General features: G+C 41.5%; 1 protein-coding gene and 1 long non-coding RNA gene across 8 annotated transcripts in view; one reads left to right on the forward strand and one right to left on the reverse strand.

Annotated features, from left to right (window-relative positions):
- Positions 1-4,284: 4,284 nt before the first annotated feature.
- On the reverse strand, positions 4,285-9,941 carry LOC115619475. Its single transcript, XR_003995031.1, has 2 exons — positions 8,886-9,941; positions 4,285-8,401 (listed from the first exon to the last, which is right to left on the reverse strand). It is a non-coding gene; the product is annotated as an uncharacterized LOC115619475 (long non-coding RNA).
- A 73-nt stretch (positions 9,942-10,014) lies between these two features.
- ARL15 (ADP ribosylation factor like GTPase 15) overlaps positions 10,015-17,044 on the forward strand; it is a 214,136-nt gene continuing 207,106 nt past the window's right edge. For 4 of the 7 annotated variants that reach the window (XM_030511771.1, XM_030511769.1, XM_030511774.1 and 1 more), the window contains exon 1: positions 10,272-10,563. Coding sequence is in view for 4 of the 7 variants with exons in the window: in XM_030511769.1 (XP_030367629.1) it covers positions 10,552-10,563 (12 nt within the window). In the remaining 3 variants the exon portion in view is untranslated. Of the gene's footprint in view, positions 10,564-17,044 lie in introns of all 7 variants that reach the window. The other 3 variants (XM_030511770.2, XM_030511772.1, XR_003995030.1) reach the window with 3 other exon arrangements.

Raw genomic sequence — 17,044 nt, forward strand, 5'->3', positions numbered from 1 at the left:
GATAGGCACACACATGGCACAGCACAGCAAAGAGCACTCAAGAGTACACAAATTCCAGGCAGCCAGGAATTTAAGAACCATATTTTTCTTTCAAGTCTGCCTAGTTGTAAAAATAAGTGCATAAGGCGTATGGAAAATACAGTTCAATTATCTGAAAAACCTCTGAACAAAACTCTTTACATGGAGGTCAGGTAGCCTGTGTCTTGTTCCTATTGAATGCAGTGTTTTATTGGGAACACGAATTGGCTCTTTGTAAAGATCAGTATAGGCTTTCCTACTCTCCCTGAGACAGAGGGTCCAGTCTTCCAGGGAGAAGATGTTGTCATTATTGCTATTATACACAAAAATTATGCTGAAGATGAAAATACTGCATGCAAATACTGTTTATGTTTTCAAGTAGCTTTCTGCATGTGATTTCAGAATGGGCAACCATTCTCACTATGAAGATCATCCATTTTTCATGGGGATCCTTTCTCATTTCCACTCACACTAATTTAAGAACAGTTTCTTAAAAATCTGTGATATAAAATAAGTGTTGAGATTTTGACCTGTGGATTTCCAAGAGGAGTTGAATTAAGATAAAAAACACCTTTAAATTAAGAAAAACCTACTTAATACTCTGCTGCTATAGACTTTTGAACTAAAGTCTTTTGAACTTAAAAAGAAATAATTGGTAATCGAAGCACATACTTGAGCATATAGAACCATAGAAAGGTTTGGGTTGGAAAGGACCCTAAGATTACCTAGTTCCAAGCCCCCTGCCACGGGCAGGGACTCCTCACGCTAGACCATGCCGCCCAAGGCTCTGTCCAACCTGGCCTTGAACACTGCCAGGGATGGGGCATTTGCCACTTCTTTGGGCAACCTGTTCCAGTGCCTCAGCACCCTCATAGTAATGCTGAATAAACCTTTATAAGGTGGTATTTTCAACAGTGTCCTGGATTCAGCTGTAACAGTTATTTTTCTCCTTCCTAGTAGCTGGTGCAGTGCTGTGTTTCAGCTTTAGTCTGAGAACAATACTGATAACGCACCGATGTTTTTAGTTGTTGCTAGGTAATATTTACTCCAATCAAGGACTTTCCAGTCTCTCATGCTCTGCCAGTGGAGGAGGGGCATGAGAAGCCGGGAGGGAGCAGAGACAGGACCTCTGACCCAAACTAGCCAAAGGGGTATTCCATACCACAGCACGTCATGCCCAGTATAGAAACTGGGGGGGAGTTACCCGGAAAGGCAGATCGCTGCCATGGGTTGGGCTGGGTATTGGTCGGTGGGTGGTGAGCAATCGTATTGTGCATCACTTGGGTTTATTCTTTTTTTCCCTTTTCCCTTTTAGTTTTATATTCTCTCCCCTTGTTACTTCCCTTATCATCATTATTATTAGTAGTTTTGTATTATACTTTAGTTGTTGGACTGTTCTTATCTTAACCCATGGGATTTACATTATTTTGATTCTCCTCCCCATCCCACTCGGGGTGGGGTGAGCAAGCAGCTGCCTGGTTCTGAGTTACCAGCTGGGCTTAAACCATGACAGCCTGCTGTGTTCAACTTTAGTTACTTATCATAACCTTAGGAAACACAATAGGTAAACTTGTTTTGACATAATCTATCCTAACTTTACTACAAAAGTGGGCCCAGTATTGAAATCTCATTGTTATGAATTGCAGTATTTGTAGAGTAGCTAGCAGTCAACCAAAGCAGTCTCTTTTTATGGAGAAAGCAATTCAACCAGTGTTGAATACCTCCAATGATATATTCCATGTGTTATCCTTCTAAGAGCAGTTCATGCGAAGATGGAGGTGGTTATACAGATATTTAAGTGGAAGCTCCCAAACCACGAAGGCGTGGTGCTTCAAAACCATTTGGATTATCTTCAGTTCATGTCACTTCTACAGTATGGATGCCCTTTAGACTTGTATATGTGACCTTCATTTGGAAACCAAGGAGACAGTTGAGTGTCTGTTATATTATTTACTTAATAGCCCCAATACAAGGGGATTAGTGGAGCTGAAAAATAAACAACACTTTGTAACACATATTTGCTTTTCTTCTTCCAGACATATTTTCCAGCATAGCACTGTTTTTTGGTTTTTTTTTTTTTCTAGTTTCCAGCATAAAAATACATCTGCTGTCCTAGTGGGAGGAATATAGATTGATTTATCTGGATTCTTTTGGTGTATCATTGCTTAAACTTTTATTACCTCAAATGTATAGAACTGTGCCTACAGAAACATCACAAAATGCCTCAGAACAGTTACGGCTGAAACAAATCCTTTGGAGAGATATGATTTGTCTAGAATCATATGAATCATGGAATGGTTTGGCTTGGAAGGGACCTTAAAGCAGATCCAGTTCCAACTCCTCTGCCACAGGCAGGGACACTTTCCACTAGACCAGGTTGGTCAAAGCCCCATCTAAACTGGCCTTGAACACTGCCAGGGATGGGGCAGCCACAGCTTCTCTGGGCAACCTGTGCCAGGGTCTCACCACCCTCACAGTGAACAATATTTTCTTAAAAAATCTAAGTCTCCCCTCTTTTACCTTAAAGCCATTCCCCCTTGTCTTATTTATACATGTCCTTGTAAAAAGTCCCTCTCCAGATTTCTTGTAGGCCCCCTTTAGGTATTGGAAGGTTGCTCTAATATCTCCCCGGAGTCTTCTTTTAATTCACAGTATCTCCTTACTTACTACAGCTATTTTTTTTCCTCAAGAATTAGCACATTGGCCCGTATTTCCTGCCTTTCAACTAAACAGTTATCATTTAAAATGATCTGCAGTTGATATAACCTTTTCCCTACTCCTTGTCTTCAAAAGGTGGCTGAACCACAATCCTTCCAGTAAGTATGTCTGACTGACGTAGGATTTTCCTTCTGGATTGGTTTTGTTCAAGGCTTCTTATCATTTCTTGAGGCATTGAGACTTATACCTCAGATTTTGCTTCCAGGATCTTATTCTGATATTGGTTTTCAATCCTTTTTCAGCTGTATGTTGATACGTGTGCCTTATCATTACTTTATGTAAGTAATACATACTTTAATACATCAGGAATATGCAGCAAAGCATTTAAGCACACTTCAGTCAGTATGACTTAGATGTGCTTTAAAGAGCTCCTAAGGATATGCTACATAGTAAAATGCAGGTTTAATTACAACTTGTGCTCACATGCCTGCATAGCTTAAATTAGCTAACATGAATAAAAGTGAAAGAATTACTTTTGTGTGAACTGGTAACTAGAGTTCAAACCCTAAGGCACGTGTTAAAAACTTTGTCCTTTCTCTTCTTAATATACTCCCTAAATGAGGTTAAAACCTGGCTTGATTTCTGCCATAAAGGTATATCCATACCAATAAATTATTTCTTACTCATTTTGAGCATTTATTTTATCCTTCTTGCTAAAAGGTATTTTGTTTTTCATGTAAGATTCAGAAACTAAGTTAAAATGTAGAAAAACTTCACTGAGACTACATCTGGTTGGAGTTCATTATTTCCAGTGAGAGGTGAAATGGTAATTTCCACTGATAGCTGCAATGTTTTGCTAAGCTTATTCTTAATATATGCGGTATTTAGACTACAGGCAAAATTTAGCTGTTAAGGTTTGTATTCACACTGACTTGGGAAGACATGACAGTTAAGGAAAATAAAAAGCTGAAGTATATAAGACAGTTTAACACATTAAATACAAATACGGAACACAAGGTCATAAGAAAAAATGCAGGTTCTTTTGTTTCAGAATTATCTGTTCTTTCATTTGCTTTGAGACTTCATATTTCTTCTCACCATTTTATACATGCCATTATTGAATTTTGCTCTTTTAGAATGAAGAGAAGGACTGATGCTGGCAACAGTCAGACTCATGTTCCAGGTCTCTGCACAACTTTACTTGAGGCACCAACTTCCTCTGTGGACAGGCAGACCTGAGATATGGGCATTGTTCATTTCCAGACACAACAGAGGTATTATATAGGTCATAAGCTATATTGTCTTTTACTAATGTAATAGCATATTTTTTCCCACACCTTCACAAGACTATGCTTTAGGAATTTCTGAAAATAACAATTTTCTAAGACCAAAAGGGAAGGTGTAAGCCTTTAAGGACAGGATCCAAACCCAGGCCATTTTGTAGTTTGAAAGAGATACAATACTGTGTCTAACATTTTTAGTGGTAAATATGGAACACAAGTTTAATTCTGGCTTGCCAGAGTTCTCATCATGTGGTCAAAAACAAAAGAAAAGGCTACAGATGAAAACATGTATTTGCATGTTAACACTGGAGCAAAGAACATAGTATAACTGTATTGATTCTATTTTTATTCAGTAAAAAGGCAAAACATGAATATGAGGGATAAATATTAGAATACTCTGTGAACAATATTAATTCTAGAAACACATGTATTACAACTTTAGTTGCAACTGTAATCCTCATAAAACGTACAACACCGAAGTCACAAAAATCCAAAGATTCAGCTCATCCCAGAAATCTAGACATTATGTGGAATTGGACTAGATTTCTTAAGTGTTTGCCTCCTCTCAGATTCTCAGCAGGGGCTTGAAGGTACAACTTCTAATCCATCTCTTGAAGGTATTTCCACAGTGTCCCAAGCAGTGGAGGGTTAATCCAGATCACAACTGTGAACTTTTTCTTCAAAAAATCTTCACATCACCTTGCTACAGGAAAACACTATTTTCTACATTTCACAAAAAAAAAGAAACCAAGCAGAGTCAAATGCTTTGTTAAGCTTGTACGAGAAGAACCCTAAAGCCCTAAACCTAGGGCTTGCAGACTCCACAGTTACTTAAACACAGAACCAAGCAAGATTCCTTACCTGTGATTATTTCTCAAACTCTGCTAATAATTCAAAAAGTTGCTGGTTTAGGGCTAGGACTCTTAACTATTGCTCCTATTGCTGTGGGACTGTTTCATTGAAGAGTTATTGAAATGAAAAATGAGTCCACAGCACTACCAACTTGGGCTGGAGTAACATAGAAATGAATAAATATCATATGTAATTTCAATTTTTTTCGGCAATATAATTGACTGACTAATCTATTCAAACTTCTTCATGCAAATCTTCTTGCATTACTTTATGAACAGTAGCATTTTTGGTGCACAGAATAAATAACCTATATTAAACCAACTGTAATATTACAATTAATTTATTCATATCCCAGAGGTTTAAATTATTCATTAAGATTATACTAAATTTGTATCAGTGTAATCAGAGTCAGAAACTGGTTTCTACTTTTGACCTTTTTCTTTTTTTTTTTTTGCCATTAATATTTACTTTTAGGCTGCCTGTTGTTATTTTGCCAGTAAGGTTACCTAAAGGACAGCCAAGTATTTCAGGAACAAGACAAGGGAAGAGAACAGGTGAAAAATCCTTGTAAAAATCTACTTGCTTGGTTTTATATCCATGAGTTTGCTCTTTTGTAGGAAAAATACCTAACCATAGCACACATGGTGACCGTAATGTCAGAAGGTAGCAAAGCATTAGAGCACAGAGAAAGAGAAAAGGAAGATTTTTTTTTGACTGGGCAGTCTTGCTTCTCCTATAGTGCTCATACACCTTTGCCTGTAGTATCTCTATGCTTTGGCATTTGTCAAGGTATCAGAGAACTGCAAATTGCTTCAAGTTTTATTTACACAGAGCAGTATCTCCCTTTCCCCAGTAAGAGCTACATGAGATTGTTTAACAGCAGGCTCCAAGTCACTTACTGAAATTAGAGCTGCAAACACAACTACTGACTGCTCTTAGTCTCCATTTAATGCTTAAACTCTCCTTGTGAAAACCCCAATCTTCGATTTCTGTGTCCTTTTTTTTTTTTTTCTTTACATTTTTATGCTCTTCTGGATCTTTCTAGGAAACACACTTTGTCATAATCAGCCACATGCATTTATTGTTAAAATTTATACTTAGAAATCTATTATCATTAGACCATTAAAACATTTTTTAAAATCAGTTTTCCAGCAGCTGAACATCAGAAATCTAACAAGTCTTACTTCTTGCCTCCAGCTTCTTGTCCGTTCTGGCAGTGAAGTCAGAGACTGTTTTATCACATCATTTGTCTTTTTGAAATAACCACAATTTGCGTCTTTTAAGACATCCAATTCTAGATTTCTAGCCACACCCAATAAAGGGATTTTGTAGCATTTGGGAGCATTTAGATTACATTAATTTCCTGAGTCAAAGTGAACCATATTTTTACGCCAGGCTTTTCTCTACAGGTTTTATCATTCCAGAGCAAGTATATGGTATTAACATGAAGCTACATGTTACAATGTTTTGGCTTTCCTGCCACTAACTATCCTATGACTTGCCAAGGTGAGAGTTTGTGTATGCCCTCTGTAACAACTTTGTTCCATGGAAAACTAGTGTTGAAACATAATGCTGTACGAGTAATATAATCTCCTTCAGTGCTTTTAGAGATATAGAATGCTTTATCAGTTTCTCAACTTTCATTTGAAGGGTAATTTCCCTCCTCCCCCCCCCAATTAATTTTCTTAAACAGAGCTATCTGGGTGCCTTATATCAGTAAAAATTGCAGATTAGTACAACTACCTTCTTGCTAATAAACATAAGTCAGCCTTTCACATATGGTTATTAAAAAGTACAGCAATTGGGCAAGATGAGGGGAACAAGGGGTGAACAAACACACCATGCACTTTGTTCTTTTAATGAATGAAGTTATTCTGATGTGGCAAACTGTTGTAGATTGTCTTGGTCACTGACATACTGCTAGGCCTCTTTGCTTTAGGGCACCTTTCATAAAACATCCAGTGTTCAGGTCATTCAAACCATAATGCAAGAATACTGGCCATACTGTTCCTATGTACTGCTACTGAATGAATAGCACTGCTTTCTGCAGGACTTCTAAACAAGTATTATCTTTGCCAGAATCTATTTAACTAATAAGACCTGAAATTAAAGTGGTATGACTAACAGATATACAAGATAATGCTTCTGTTGATAATGAACAACTTGTATCTATGCAGCTGACTATACAATTCTGAAAAAAACCCTACTAATTCCATTCAGATACATTTGGAAACAGGCATATTCATGGGTATTTAAATTTTAAATTCCTATTTTGCTAATATCTACTAGTGAACAAATATTTTATATCAATTCCACCTTCAGAGTTTGTTGACTGCTAGTGCCATAAACTATTGAATTTAGCAGGTGGCAATCATACATTAAAATGCTCAAACTCATTAAGTTGCACAGACATAAACAATAGATGATTAAAATGTGGTGCTCAGCACTTCTCAGGGTCAAAGCCCGAGTCCAAGATTGATTATTTTTTCATAAAAGTTTTACAGAAATTATTTTTTCAACAGCATTTAACTGAAGATACAACTGCACTTCTGTGAAGAAGCTCACTTCACTTTTTGAAACCAGACTTATTAGGTACCACATGATGTTTTCCCCCATCAGAATACTTTGAGCTTTTTCCTTCCACCTTGCCATGTTAGTTCCTGCTGACTATTTTGGAAGATAGCTAACACTGCATTAGATATATATTCCAATATAAAACTGAACTTCCTTTTAGAAATAGGTCTTGCTAGAAAAATCTCTGCAACATGATGACTGCTATATAGGCTAGAAGGCATGTGTTACAGGACTTGTATTCTACTTGCATTTTACTATTGTTCAATCTTCATCTTCATTTTATGTCATAAAATTAATGTGCCATAAGGCTACACAATGGCCAAAAGACTCGTGTTTATAGTGAACTGATGACTGGTGTATAAGCTTAGGCTTGGTTTCTCTGTCAATCAAGTCTGTAGGATTTGCAGTGTATACATGAGAATTTTTCTGATTTTGTTAACTGATGTTCTGTTTGGCTCATGAGGATTTATTTATAAGCTAGAAAGATAATCACATGATAAAATAGTAATTTGGGATTAAGTATTTTTCTTTGCATGTATAAACACACTGCATCTTCATAATCAGATCTATCACATTGAGATAAAACAAAAAGGGTCTTCTAGTTTATTTTTCCACATCTAAATCAGTGCTAACTAAATAACACCTGAGAAAAGTTTATGTAACTCATGACCACTCTCAGAAATTCTTTGGTCATGATGTCTGTCCATGCTAGATTATCTTTCCCACTAATGTGTTTTCCAGCATTTCACCTAAATCTCCCTTGTTGCAATGCAAGCCAATCACTTCTCTTCCTATCAGGACATCCTCTCTGCAGTAACTCTCTACACATGGATTCTATTTTCCCCTCAATCAGCTCTAGAAGAAATAATTCCCAGTCCTTTCCCATTACTCTCACAGGAAACACTTCTGAAATCTCTGCTTGTTCTTGATGGTCTCCTTTGGATTCTCTTCCAGTCACCTGTCACTTAGAGAAGCGTATAAAGGCAGCAAGTCTCAAGAGTGATGTATTACTGCTGCTAAAAAGAAGAAATAAAGGGGTTTAAAGGTTAAGGGGAAAGCACTGCAAAATGTTAAAACACACACAATGACAGAAGAACAAAAAAATCAGAGTTTCTTACAGCTCCTTTGTTACATTATCAAGAGATGAACCTTAGCCACCTCTGTTCACCCTGCAGTTCCCACTGTCAAAAGACATCTCGTGATCAGCAGAAGGTTGCCAGCAAAGGCTGTGACTATACGGAAAACAGTTAGAATACTGAATAGCAGGAAGGGCCAAGCCTGTATCCCTCCTTCCACCCCTTAGCTATTAAGATACTAAAATTAGTAAATTTCTTAATGATTCGCAGTAAACACATGCATTTTTACTCATACAAGTCAAAATTAATCTGCTATGCAGCTGTATCTGGCATTGATTCCCAAAGTAAAGTAAGGAGGGTCTAAGGAAGCAAGTTTTTCTAGACTAGACACATGAATAAAATTATTCCATTTGACAAGAAGTACCTGCTTTTGGGGAAGACGGGAGGCCACCTTACCAACACTCCCTGACACTGACAGGGTGTTGTAACTGAGCCTATTTGCAACAGGCCTTCATTCCTTACAAAAATCAGAGTAGCAACCATGATCACCCTTCCCCCACTTCAGTTTACTACATCGAGGCCAACTGCTTACTAATATCCTCACAAATACGCGTTCCCATTTGCCCTTGGATCCTCATTTACTCGTTCTTTCATCTTTGCTCTTTATCTGCTTTTGCAATCCTTTTTATTGCACTGCTTTTTTCTTTTGATTATCTCACTCGATACTGCCTCTCCTGATTTCCTATTTCCTATCCCATACTGAGGAGTTTCATGGAATCACAGAATAGTTTGGGTTAGAAGGGACCTTCAAAGCTCATCTAGTTCCAATGAGCAGGGATATCTTCAACTAGATCAGGTCGCCCAGAACCACATCCAGCCTGGCCTTGAGTGCCTCCAGGGATGGTGCATCCACCTCTCTGGGCAACATGTGCAAGCATTTCACCGCCCTCATTGTAAAGAATATTTCCCTCACATCCAGCCTAAATCTCCCCTCAAGCCATCTTTCCTTCCGTTTCTCCACCCAGACAGACGTTATGCTAACATCCCAAGTCTTGGGGAAAGCCCTGGGGTCGGCCGGCAGTACCCGACACCAGCACTGCTCCTCTGGTGGTGGCGAATTACGCCAGCGATCAGCTTCTTACCTGCCTACCTCAAACCTCTCAGAACTAACTTCGCTCGGAGCTCGGGCTACCTCCCGGCCCCCTCCCGACAGGAGCCCGTTCGTACTTATGTTAATAGCAAAACTCCTGTCCCTACCCTGCGGAGCAGGCACTTGGTAAGACCGGCTCGGTCCCTACCGGAGGCGAGAAGCCCCAGCTCCCGGGGTGTCCCGGGGCGCCACACCACCCGGCCCCGCTCCTTCTCCCGCAACGGCCCGGGCTCCGGCTCCCCTAGGCGGGGAGAGCCCCTCCGGCCGGGGAGCGGAGCGGAGCGGACCGGCCCAGGCGAGGGAAACCGAGGGCAAACCGCAACACGCGGGCAAAACACAACGACGCAGCTCCACAACACCACGGGGCCTGTACGCCTTTAAGAGCGTCCTCCTCGCGCCCCACGTGTGCGATCAGCTGACAGCGACGCCGCGCGGGGCGGTGCGCGCGGGGCGGGGCCTGGCGCTGCTGGCGGGCGCCGGGCTGGGGTTGGCTGTGCCACGGCCGCCGCCACCCCCCCCCCCCCCCCCCGCGCCGCACCGCGCTCCCCGCCGCGCGCCCCGCCGCCGCCGCGCGCCCCTCCCCCCCGCGCGCCGCCCCCCGCCCCCCCCCCGCTCCCCCCGCTCCGCGCGCGCAGGGCCGCTGCGGCGCGGTGAGGTGAGGTGAGGTACGGAGCGGGCACCGGCACCGGGTGGCTCTGACAGCGCCGGCGGGGCAGCGCCGCCGGCACCGGACCCTCCGCTCGCCCTCCGGGCGGCCGCGGCACAGCCAACCCCAGCCCCGCACCTGGCGGCGGCGGCCGCCGAGCCCCCCGCGCCGCCGAGGCAGGCGGCAGGAAGCGGCGCTCCCCGTGACGGCGGGGGCTCCCGGTGGCACAGCGCCGCTGTCAGCCGCGGCCCCGGAGACCTGCTCGGCAGCGCGGCGCCCGGCGCCACCCGGTACATGGATTACCTGGTAGGTCCCCCCACGGGAGAGGGGCGCCCCCCCCCCCTTCCCCGCCGCCGGCCCGTCGGACATCTTACCGAGCGCGCCGCGGCCGAGGCGGCGTCCCCGGCGGGGCATAGGGGCAGGTGGGGCGGGGGGCAGCCGGGGTCCGGGCGCGCCGCCTCCCCGGGCCGCGGGGCTGTTAAAGGGCGGTGAACCGGCAGGCTGCCGCTGGAGCGTGCGGCCGCCCCGCTCATTTGGCCGCTATTAGGATGCTAAAGCCGTGACCCGGGTCGCTGTGTTTTTCCTAAATACCTGAGCTTAGGGTACGGTTGAATGAACTAAATTGTCACCCCGGGCGGGAGCAGCCCTGCGCCTGGGCAGCTGGTATTCAGGGGTAACGTTTATTGCTCTTTAATGCATTTTGGCTTTATTCGCCTGCGAGAGATCGTATCGCGGGCGCGCACTTCAGGCTGGGGTCGTGGTTAGTGTTCACACTCGGTGTAACTGAACCCTGTGGCACAGCTGGTAGCGAGTTTATTGTAGTGCTGTACCTACTCACCTGGGCTTTTCCGCATAACAGCGTGAGAGCGTAATGGGCACATCTCATCACTCAAGTTTTGCTGCTTTGAGTGCTACTCTATAAACTGTGCCCCCTCCTTCATTTGTGAAGGCTTTGAAGAGTCAGCGCGGGCAATAAGGAGTAGGTCTCTTTTGGCTGTCCATCCCTGTTCGCCGATGGTGTCTGGTGCAACCACTCAGGAAGCATTTGGAGTCAGAAACTTGACTCAGCCTTACTGATGTCTCCACATGAGATGTGCATGGGTGTAGGCTTTCAAGAGAGGTTCATCATCTCTGGAGATGCTCTTTTTAGTGGATTGATTTGAAGATTTGCCATAGTGAGATCAGAGCTGCATGCAGTGGTCAACTTTTCCTTCTCTGAGGATGAAAATAACTAAACCAGACATAAACATTTACTTAAATACTGTTCTTGTGTTCATATAGCTTAGATTTATTTTGGGTCATTCAGCTTTATTAAAAAAAAAGTTTTAGGCTTTGCTTTCTGAATTCGAATAGCAGAGAGAGACTAGAAAATGAGTCCTGTGTGGCAGAAATGGTAGGTAGTCTTCTCTTTAAGAACCTGGTTAATGAAATACTGATAATAAACTTGCTGTGTGCCAAGGGCAGCTTTGTAGCTCCTTGAGGGCCTGGAGCAGTTTCTTAGATTTTTTTCCTTTATACACTTTATATCCAGATGAAACTGGCCATCCTGTACTTTTTGAAATTCTTGCATTAACCTTTGTGACTGCTACAGGCGGTTGCGTGGAAAGCCAGCCACTTCGGGAACAATAAATTTAATAAGCCTTGGAAAATGAGAGCATGTTTTTGTATTAACTAAAGGGAGCAGGGGATTAAATAGCTCTACTTCTTTTTTTTCCCCCTTACTTTTTTTCTCCAGTTGATCGTTTTCTTCTGTTGTGTGGCCTTCTTTGGTGCCAGCTCTCAAAAAAGTGAATCTTCAGGATAACAATATCCTGAGTGGTCATGAAATTCTTGCTTAATGCATTGTTGTATAGGGAAGTATCTCTGAAGACAGACTTTTTCAAGGTGTCATCACTTGCGCAGTGATTGTTATAACGCCATGGGAAACATAAAGGAGTAATTTGATGTAGAAGTTGTTACACATCAGCCAAGTTATTTTGTTGTAGATGTGAAAGCCAGGGGTTGGGGATAATATTTTAACAGGATGCTGGTCCACTGATGCTTCAGGACAGTCCAAGATGCCTTTATTTGTCAATGACCAGCACTTGTTGCTGGGGTTTCCATACTTCATATATACCAGGAATCCCTTGGTCTTTAGAATACTTGTCACAACTGGAAACAGGAGGAAAAAATAGGAAAGTTTTCATTTTTTGCATCTGTGTATTACTTGGAAAGAAAACAATTTCTGTTTGACAGTTGAGATATTTTCTTGGGTATTTGTGCAGAGGGCTTCTTCCAGTCCTCATCTTCACCAAATGCAGGATATTGGTCCTCCTTCACCTTTCTCTGTTAATGGTGGTAAGTGGAATGGCTCTTCTTGGTAATGAACAACATGTTCAAGTACCTCTGGTTGAAAGTCTGCTCTGACAAAATGAGTTGATGGCGGTGAGTTAGGCACTACTTGTCTACAACCCACTTTCCGCCCGGACATCCAAGCTGTTGCCACAGTCTGTCCTACTGTGAAGATGGGCCTACTCTTTATTTATGCAAGACTTGCAGCTATAGTATGGATATTAACCTCTAGCCAGAGATAAACTACCTTGTTATTTTCTGAACAGCAGTAGCAAAAAGACACACATGTTAAGGAATTTTGTGTTTGATATATTTATGTTGGGATCTTGCACTATGTGGGCTTCAAACCCTAAACAGAAGGTTCCTTTTCTGGTTTCTCAAGTTGGCCACCTGTGTTGCAGCCTGCAGGCAGTGAGGTTTTCTCTCCTGCCTTTGGTGTGAAGCTGTCAGCAGGGCAAAGGATGCACTTGTTTGTGGCTGCAGTAGTCCCTTGACAGAGCATTATACAAAGTTTTGGTTAGCAGTGGGGCTGAGTGAGGGAGTTTACTGAAAGGAGGCTAGGATAGCTGAGATCAGGTTTGCTGCAGCACAGACTCAGGAGTCATTCCTTCTTGACAAGAGGTGTGCCCTCAGCCAGCTCTTCCCAGACTTGGCTAGGAAGATTGTTCTTCTGATTTTTCTGAATAGGGCCTACACTGATGGTACATTTTTCTCCTTTAAGGAGCTGATCCCAGGAAATACTGAACATCTGCAGCATCAGCTAATATCAGCAGGTTATTGAAAATGTTCAAAACCTGCTCAAAGCCAAGTAATTTGGAGCCAGCTTGGGCTATGATCCTGAAGCTTGTGTGGGTAGATAACCAGAACCTACAGTGTGATACTTGATTTATGGCTAATGCCATTTGATAAAGCACTGGTATTAGAACAGAGTATCTTCTGCAGTGCTCTGGTCTGGTTTTGCGTTGTAATAGAATAGTAGCACTAGCCTCCGTATCTCTAATAGCTAGAAGAGGCTCTTGAGCCTGGTGCCTATTTTATTTTTGTATTGATATAATTACAGTGTTAGGAGTAGTGTGGTGGTTTTTTATTTTTTTTTTTTTTTTTTTTTTAGTTTGATCAGCATAGCTAATCCAGGTTCAACCTGTAGAAAAGAATGCATCTTCACTCATTTAGACACGCCTTTTACTCATACGATTTATTCTCTTTGTGTTGGAGTTAACTCTTTTAAAATAAGCTGTGTGAAAAGAGCTGCATTAATGTAGATTTGTAGGTTTTCGAGACTACATAATCCAGCGATGTATATGCAACCTTCTTCTGCTTCATTCTTGCTGCATTGTGTCTGAAAGGATTATAGTGTATACATAGACTTGTGTTGGCTGGCTTATGTTCAGTAGACTATGCTTAATTTAAGAAATTACAGCATGATGCATCTTGTGAAAAGCATGGCATATGACCAATCTTAGAATTTTTGCTTGGCGAACTTGTGGGGAAACAATAGTAATGCTTCAGTTTTTCATACGTGATACTTGCAATGTAATTTTTAAGCTGCTGAGTAGACTTTCACAATATACTTTCTCAGTGGCATCCTCTGTACTAGATAAGGATCTTACATTGAATGGCTGCATGTATCAGCCTGACCTGTGTAGAGCTTTTAAAAGCTCTGTCAGAGGGTGATGTAGAAATTTGCATCTGTGTGACTTCACAAAAAAAGAATAGGTCTTACATTGCCCTTTGTCAGAGTTCGTCAGATAAATTTGATAACCTGTTTAATTTTGTATATTGTGCATTTTTAATATGATAGCTTATCTTAAGTTGTATTCTATACTCTGTTGTATCTTAGTTTTATATAAGAATATTTCTTGGGCAAGTAATGAAGAGTATATTCCAACCTGAAACAAGTGATACTTCTCATGTGAACAACCCCATCAACTTTAGTGGTTCCTTTTATCCCCCCTTAAAAGTTAAGCATGAACATGAATATTGCAAATTCAAGAGTGTGCACTCCTAGTGCAGTAGAATCCTTATTACTTTGTTGGGGGTTGTTTTTTAACTATAACAAGTTTGGGGGCTTTTTCAGTTCTTTGTACATTTGTTAGCTGTTACGAACATTTTACTTATGCATACGTGCACACAGAAGCTAAAATTTGGGTAGTATTTGAGTAAATTGAATTAAATTTTCAAATTTTAGATGAACAGGCCTTGAAGTGACTTCAGAGTTTCTGAATGGTCTTGACCTCAAGTTCTGGATAGTATGCATTCAGGCAGTCTTTCTTGACTGGGGGAAGTTGCATATACCAAGCTGTGGTGTTCTTAAAAACATTAGGTGATGTTAAAATAATTAAAACAAAAAAAGTTTCTCTGCAATTTCTCCTTCTTGGACAGCTTACCTTTAAGACCTCCCCTTTTGTTTAGTTGGACCCCTTAATTTAGTTGGACAGATTTGATTTGGGAAGCGTAATACAGGATAGAACACGATCACTTGATGATTCTGATCTACTTCAGATCCTGTCTTTCCATTGCTGTTGCTGCCTGTTCCATTGTTTCTGGTATTTGCAGGCCACAGAAAACATTCTTTCTTATACTACACATGGTGTTATGGAAGCACCTGTTTGAAAGCGTGAGTCTTACTTCACTGAAACTTTGTAAATGAGTAGCTGCTCTCCTTTGAATAAGGGAATACAGGGGAACTTCCGTACCAGGAACCCTGGATTTTTCCTCTGAGGCACGGATAGTTTTCTGATATATCACGTGCAACATGAGCAACAAAAGTCTTCGTGGCCTTGTCCTCTTTATTGTTTGCTAAACATTCATCATATGAATTTTGTCTTTTGTCATATAATGATAAGGGTTATTGAGGCTGTCTGTTGACTCATCTATCAGCTGTAACATCCTTGAAACTTTACACTTTCTGTAGAGCACAGGTGCTCTATGTATTAATATACTATGCCTCCTGCAGTTTGGGAAGCTGATTAGGCACAAGGATGAGGGGTCTGGCAGTTGGTTCACAGTAAATATGTAGCTGAATGCAGGAAAGAAGACAGGTAAAGGTGTAAGATCAGGTACTGTATAGGGTGCAAGCAACTGTGTTAGTGTTTAGATCAGATGTGAATTTTTGAAGTGGATCTAAGTCTACTTACTGTAGGTAGGTTTGCATTGCTGGGTAATCACAGATGACATGAACTTGGTATTTTTTCAGATGAAACCTGACTGGAAGAAGCACTCAGGTAACAGGTTTTCAGTCCACAGGACCAGATCAAAACTGGTCAGAAGTACATAGCATGAATGCTTGGTCTTCAGCACCAAGCTGAAGCTCTTGCTGTGCTGGATTACATGGTGTTGTATACCTAGCCAGGCTCACTTAATCTGAAAGTGAGAGTGCTGCTGCTTCAGATTACTTTTTGCATCAGCATAGCAATGTAGGAAGAAACCCAAAACGATTTTTGAGAACCTCACCAAAAGAATTTGTTGCGACTAGGTTCTTATTGGTATTTGAGCTCAGTGAAGCATAACATTCAAATCTGAATCAACTGGGAATGGCAAATGGAATCAGTTCTGGGAGATGACCTCATCTGAATGAGCGTGCTTCTGATTTAAGTAAGTTTGGGAGTTCAAGAACCTGATCTGGCTGAAGACCTGGAAGAGAGGTGCTTTGGAAAACAAATCCTCCTCCTTGGTAGAATCTACATAGCCAGTATTACAAACAGTGTTGCTGAATGAAAGATGTAATCAGCCATACAGAAAGAGCAATAAAAATATTGGTGACTTAATTTACTGGAGATTACCTGGCTGAATGTAGATCAGCAAGCAGAAGTGTACAAGTTCTTTGCAGAAGCTTAAAGTCAAAATGCATTTACTCATCCTGCAATAGGAACAGTTCCTGAATTCCCCAGTTAAACTTTTGATTCAGAGGTGGCTGTTACGATCACTGAAACTTGATATAGCTTCTTTTGGAACACAAAAGAATGCCTTAATATGATTATAATTTCCAGCACAAGATTCTGTGAAGTCACAGCAGTATCACAGTGCTAGAAATTTCATTCTTTTCAGATACATGCACTGAAGAAACAAGTGAATTAGCACATTTAAAATCAAATTACTATTTTGCTTTTCCAGTGATGAGGATTGCATTAGACTGGTAGATGTCATTACATAAAAAAATGTACCACAGTTTCTGAAAATGTGCTAGTCTGTGTTTGTTATGAATAGCCGTATAATGTCTGTGTGAATTAGTTCCAGCTTCAATATGTGTTGGGTCCCATGTTTCTCTTCAGTATGCTGCTCCCGAATTCTTCATTTAGACCTCCAAGCTTGAGGCAACATAGTGAGGAATTTCACAAAACATTAGAAATGAAAGCTTTTAATAAGGGACTATATCTATATTTTGGAAGGACAGAATATTCCTCCTAATACCCCATGCGGATTACCATTTTTGGCTTCTTGTCAGTATCATCAGCTC

The sequence above is a fragment of the Strigops habroptila genome, chromosome Z (genome assembly GCF_004027225.2).
Source record: "Strigops habroptila isolate Jane chromosome Z, bStrHab1.2.pri, whole genome shotgun sequence".
Classification (NCBI taxonomy): domain Eukaryota; kingdom Metazoa; phylum Chordata; class Aves; order Psittaciformes; family Psittacidae; genus Strigops; species Strigops habroptila.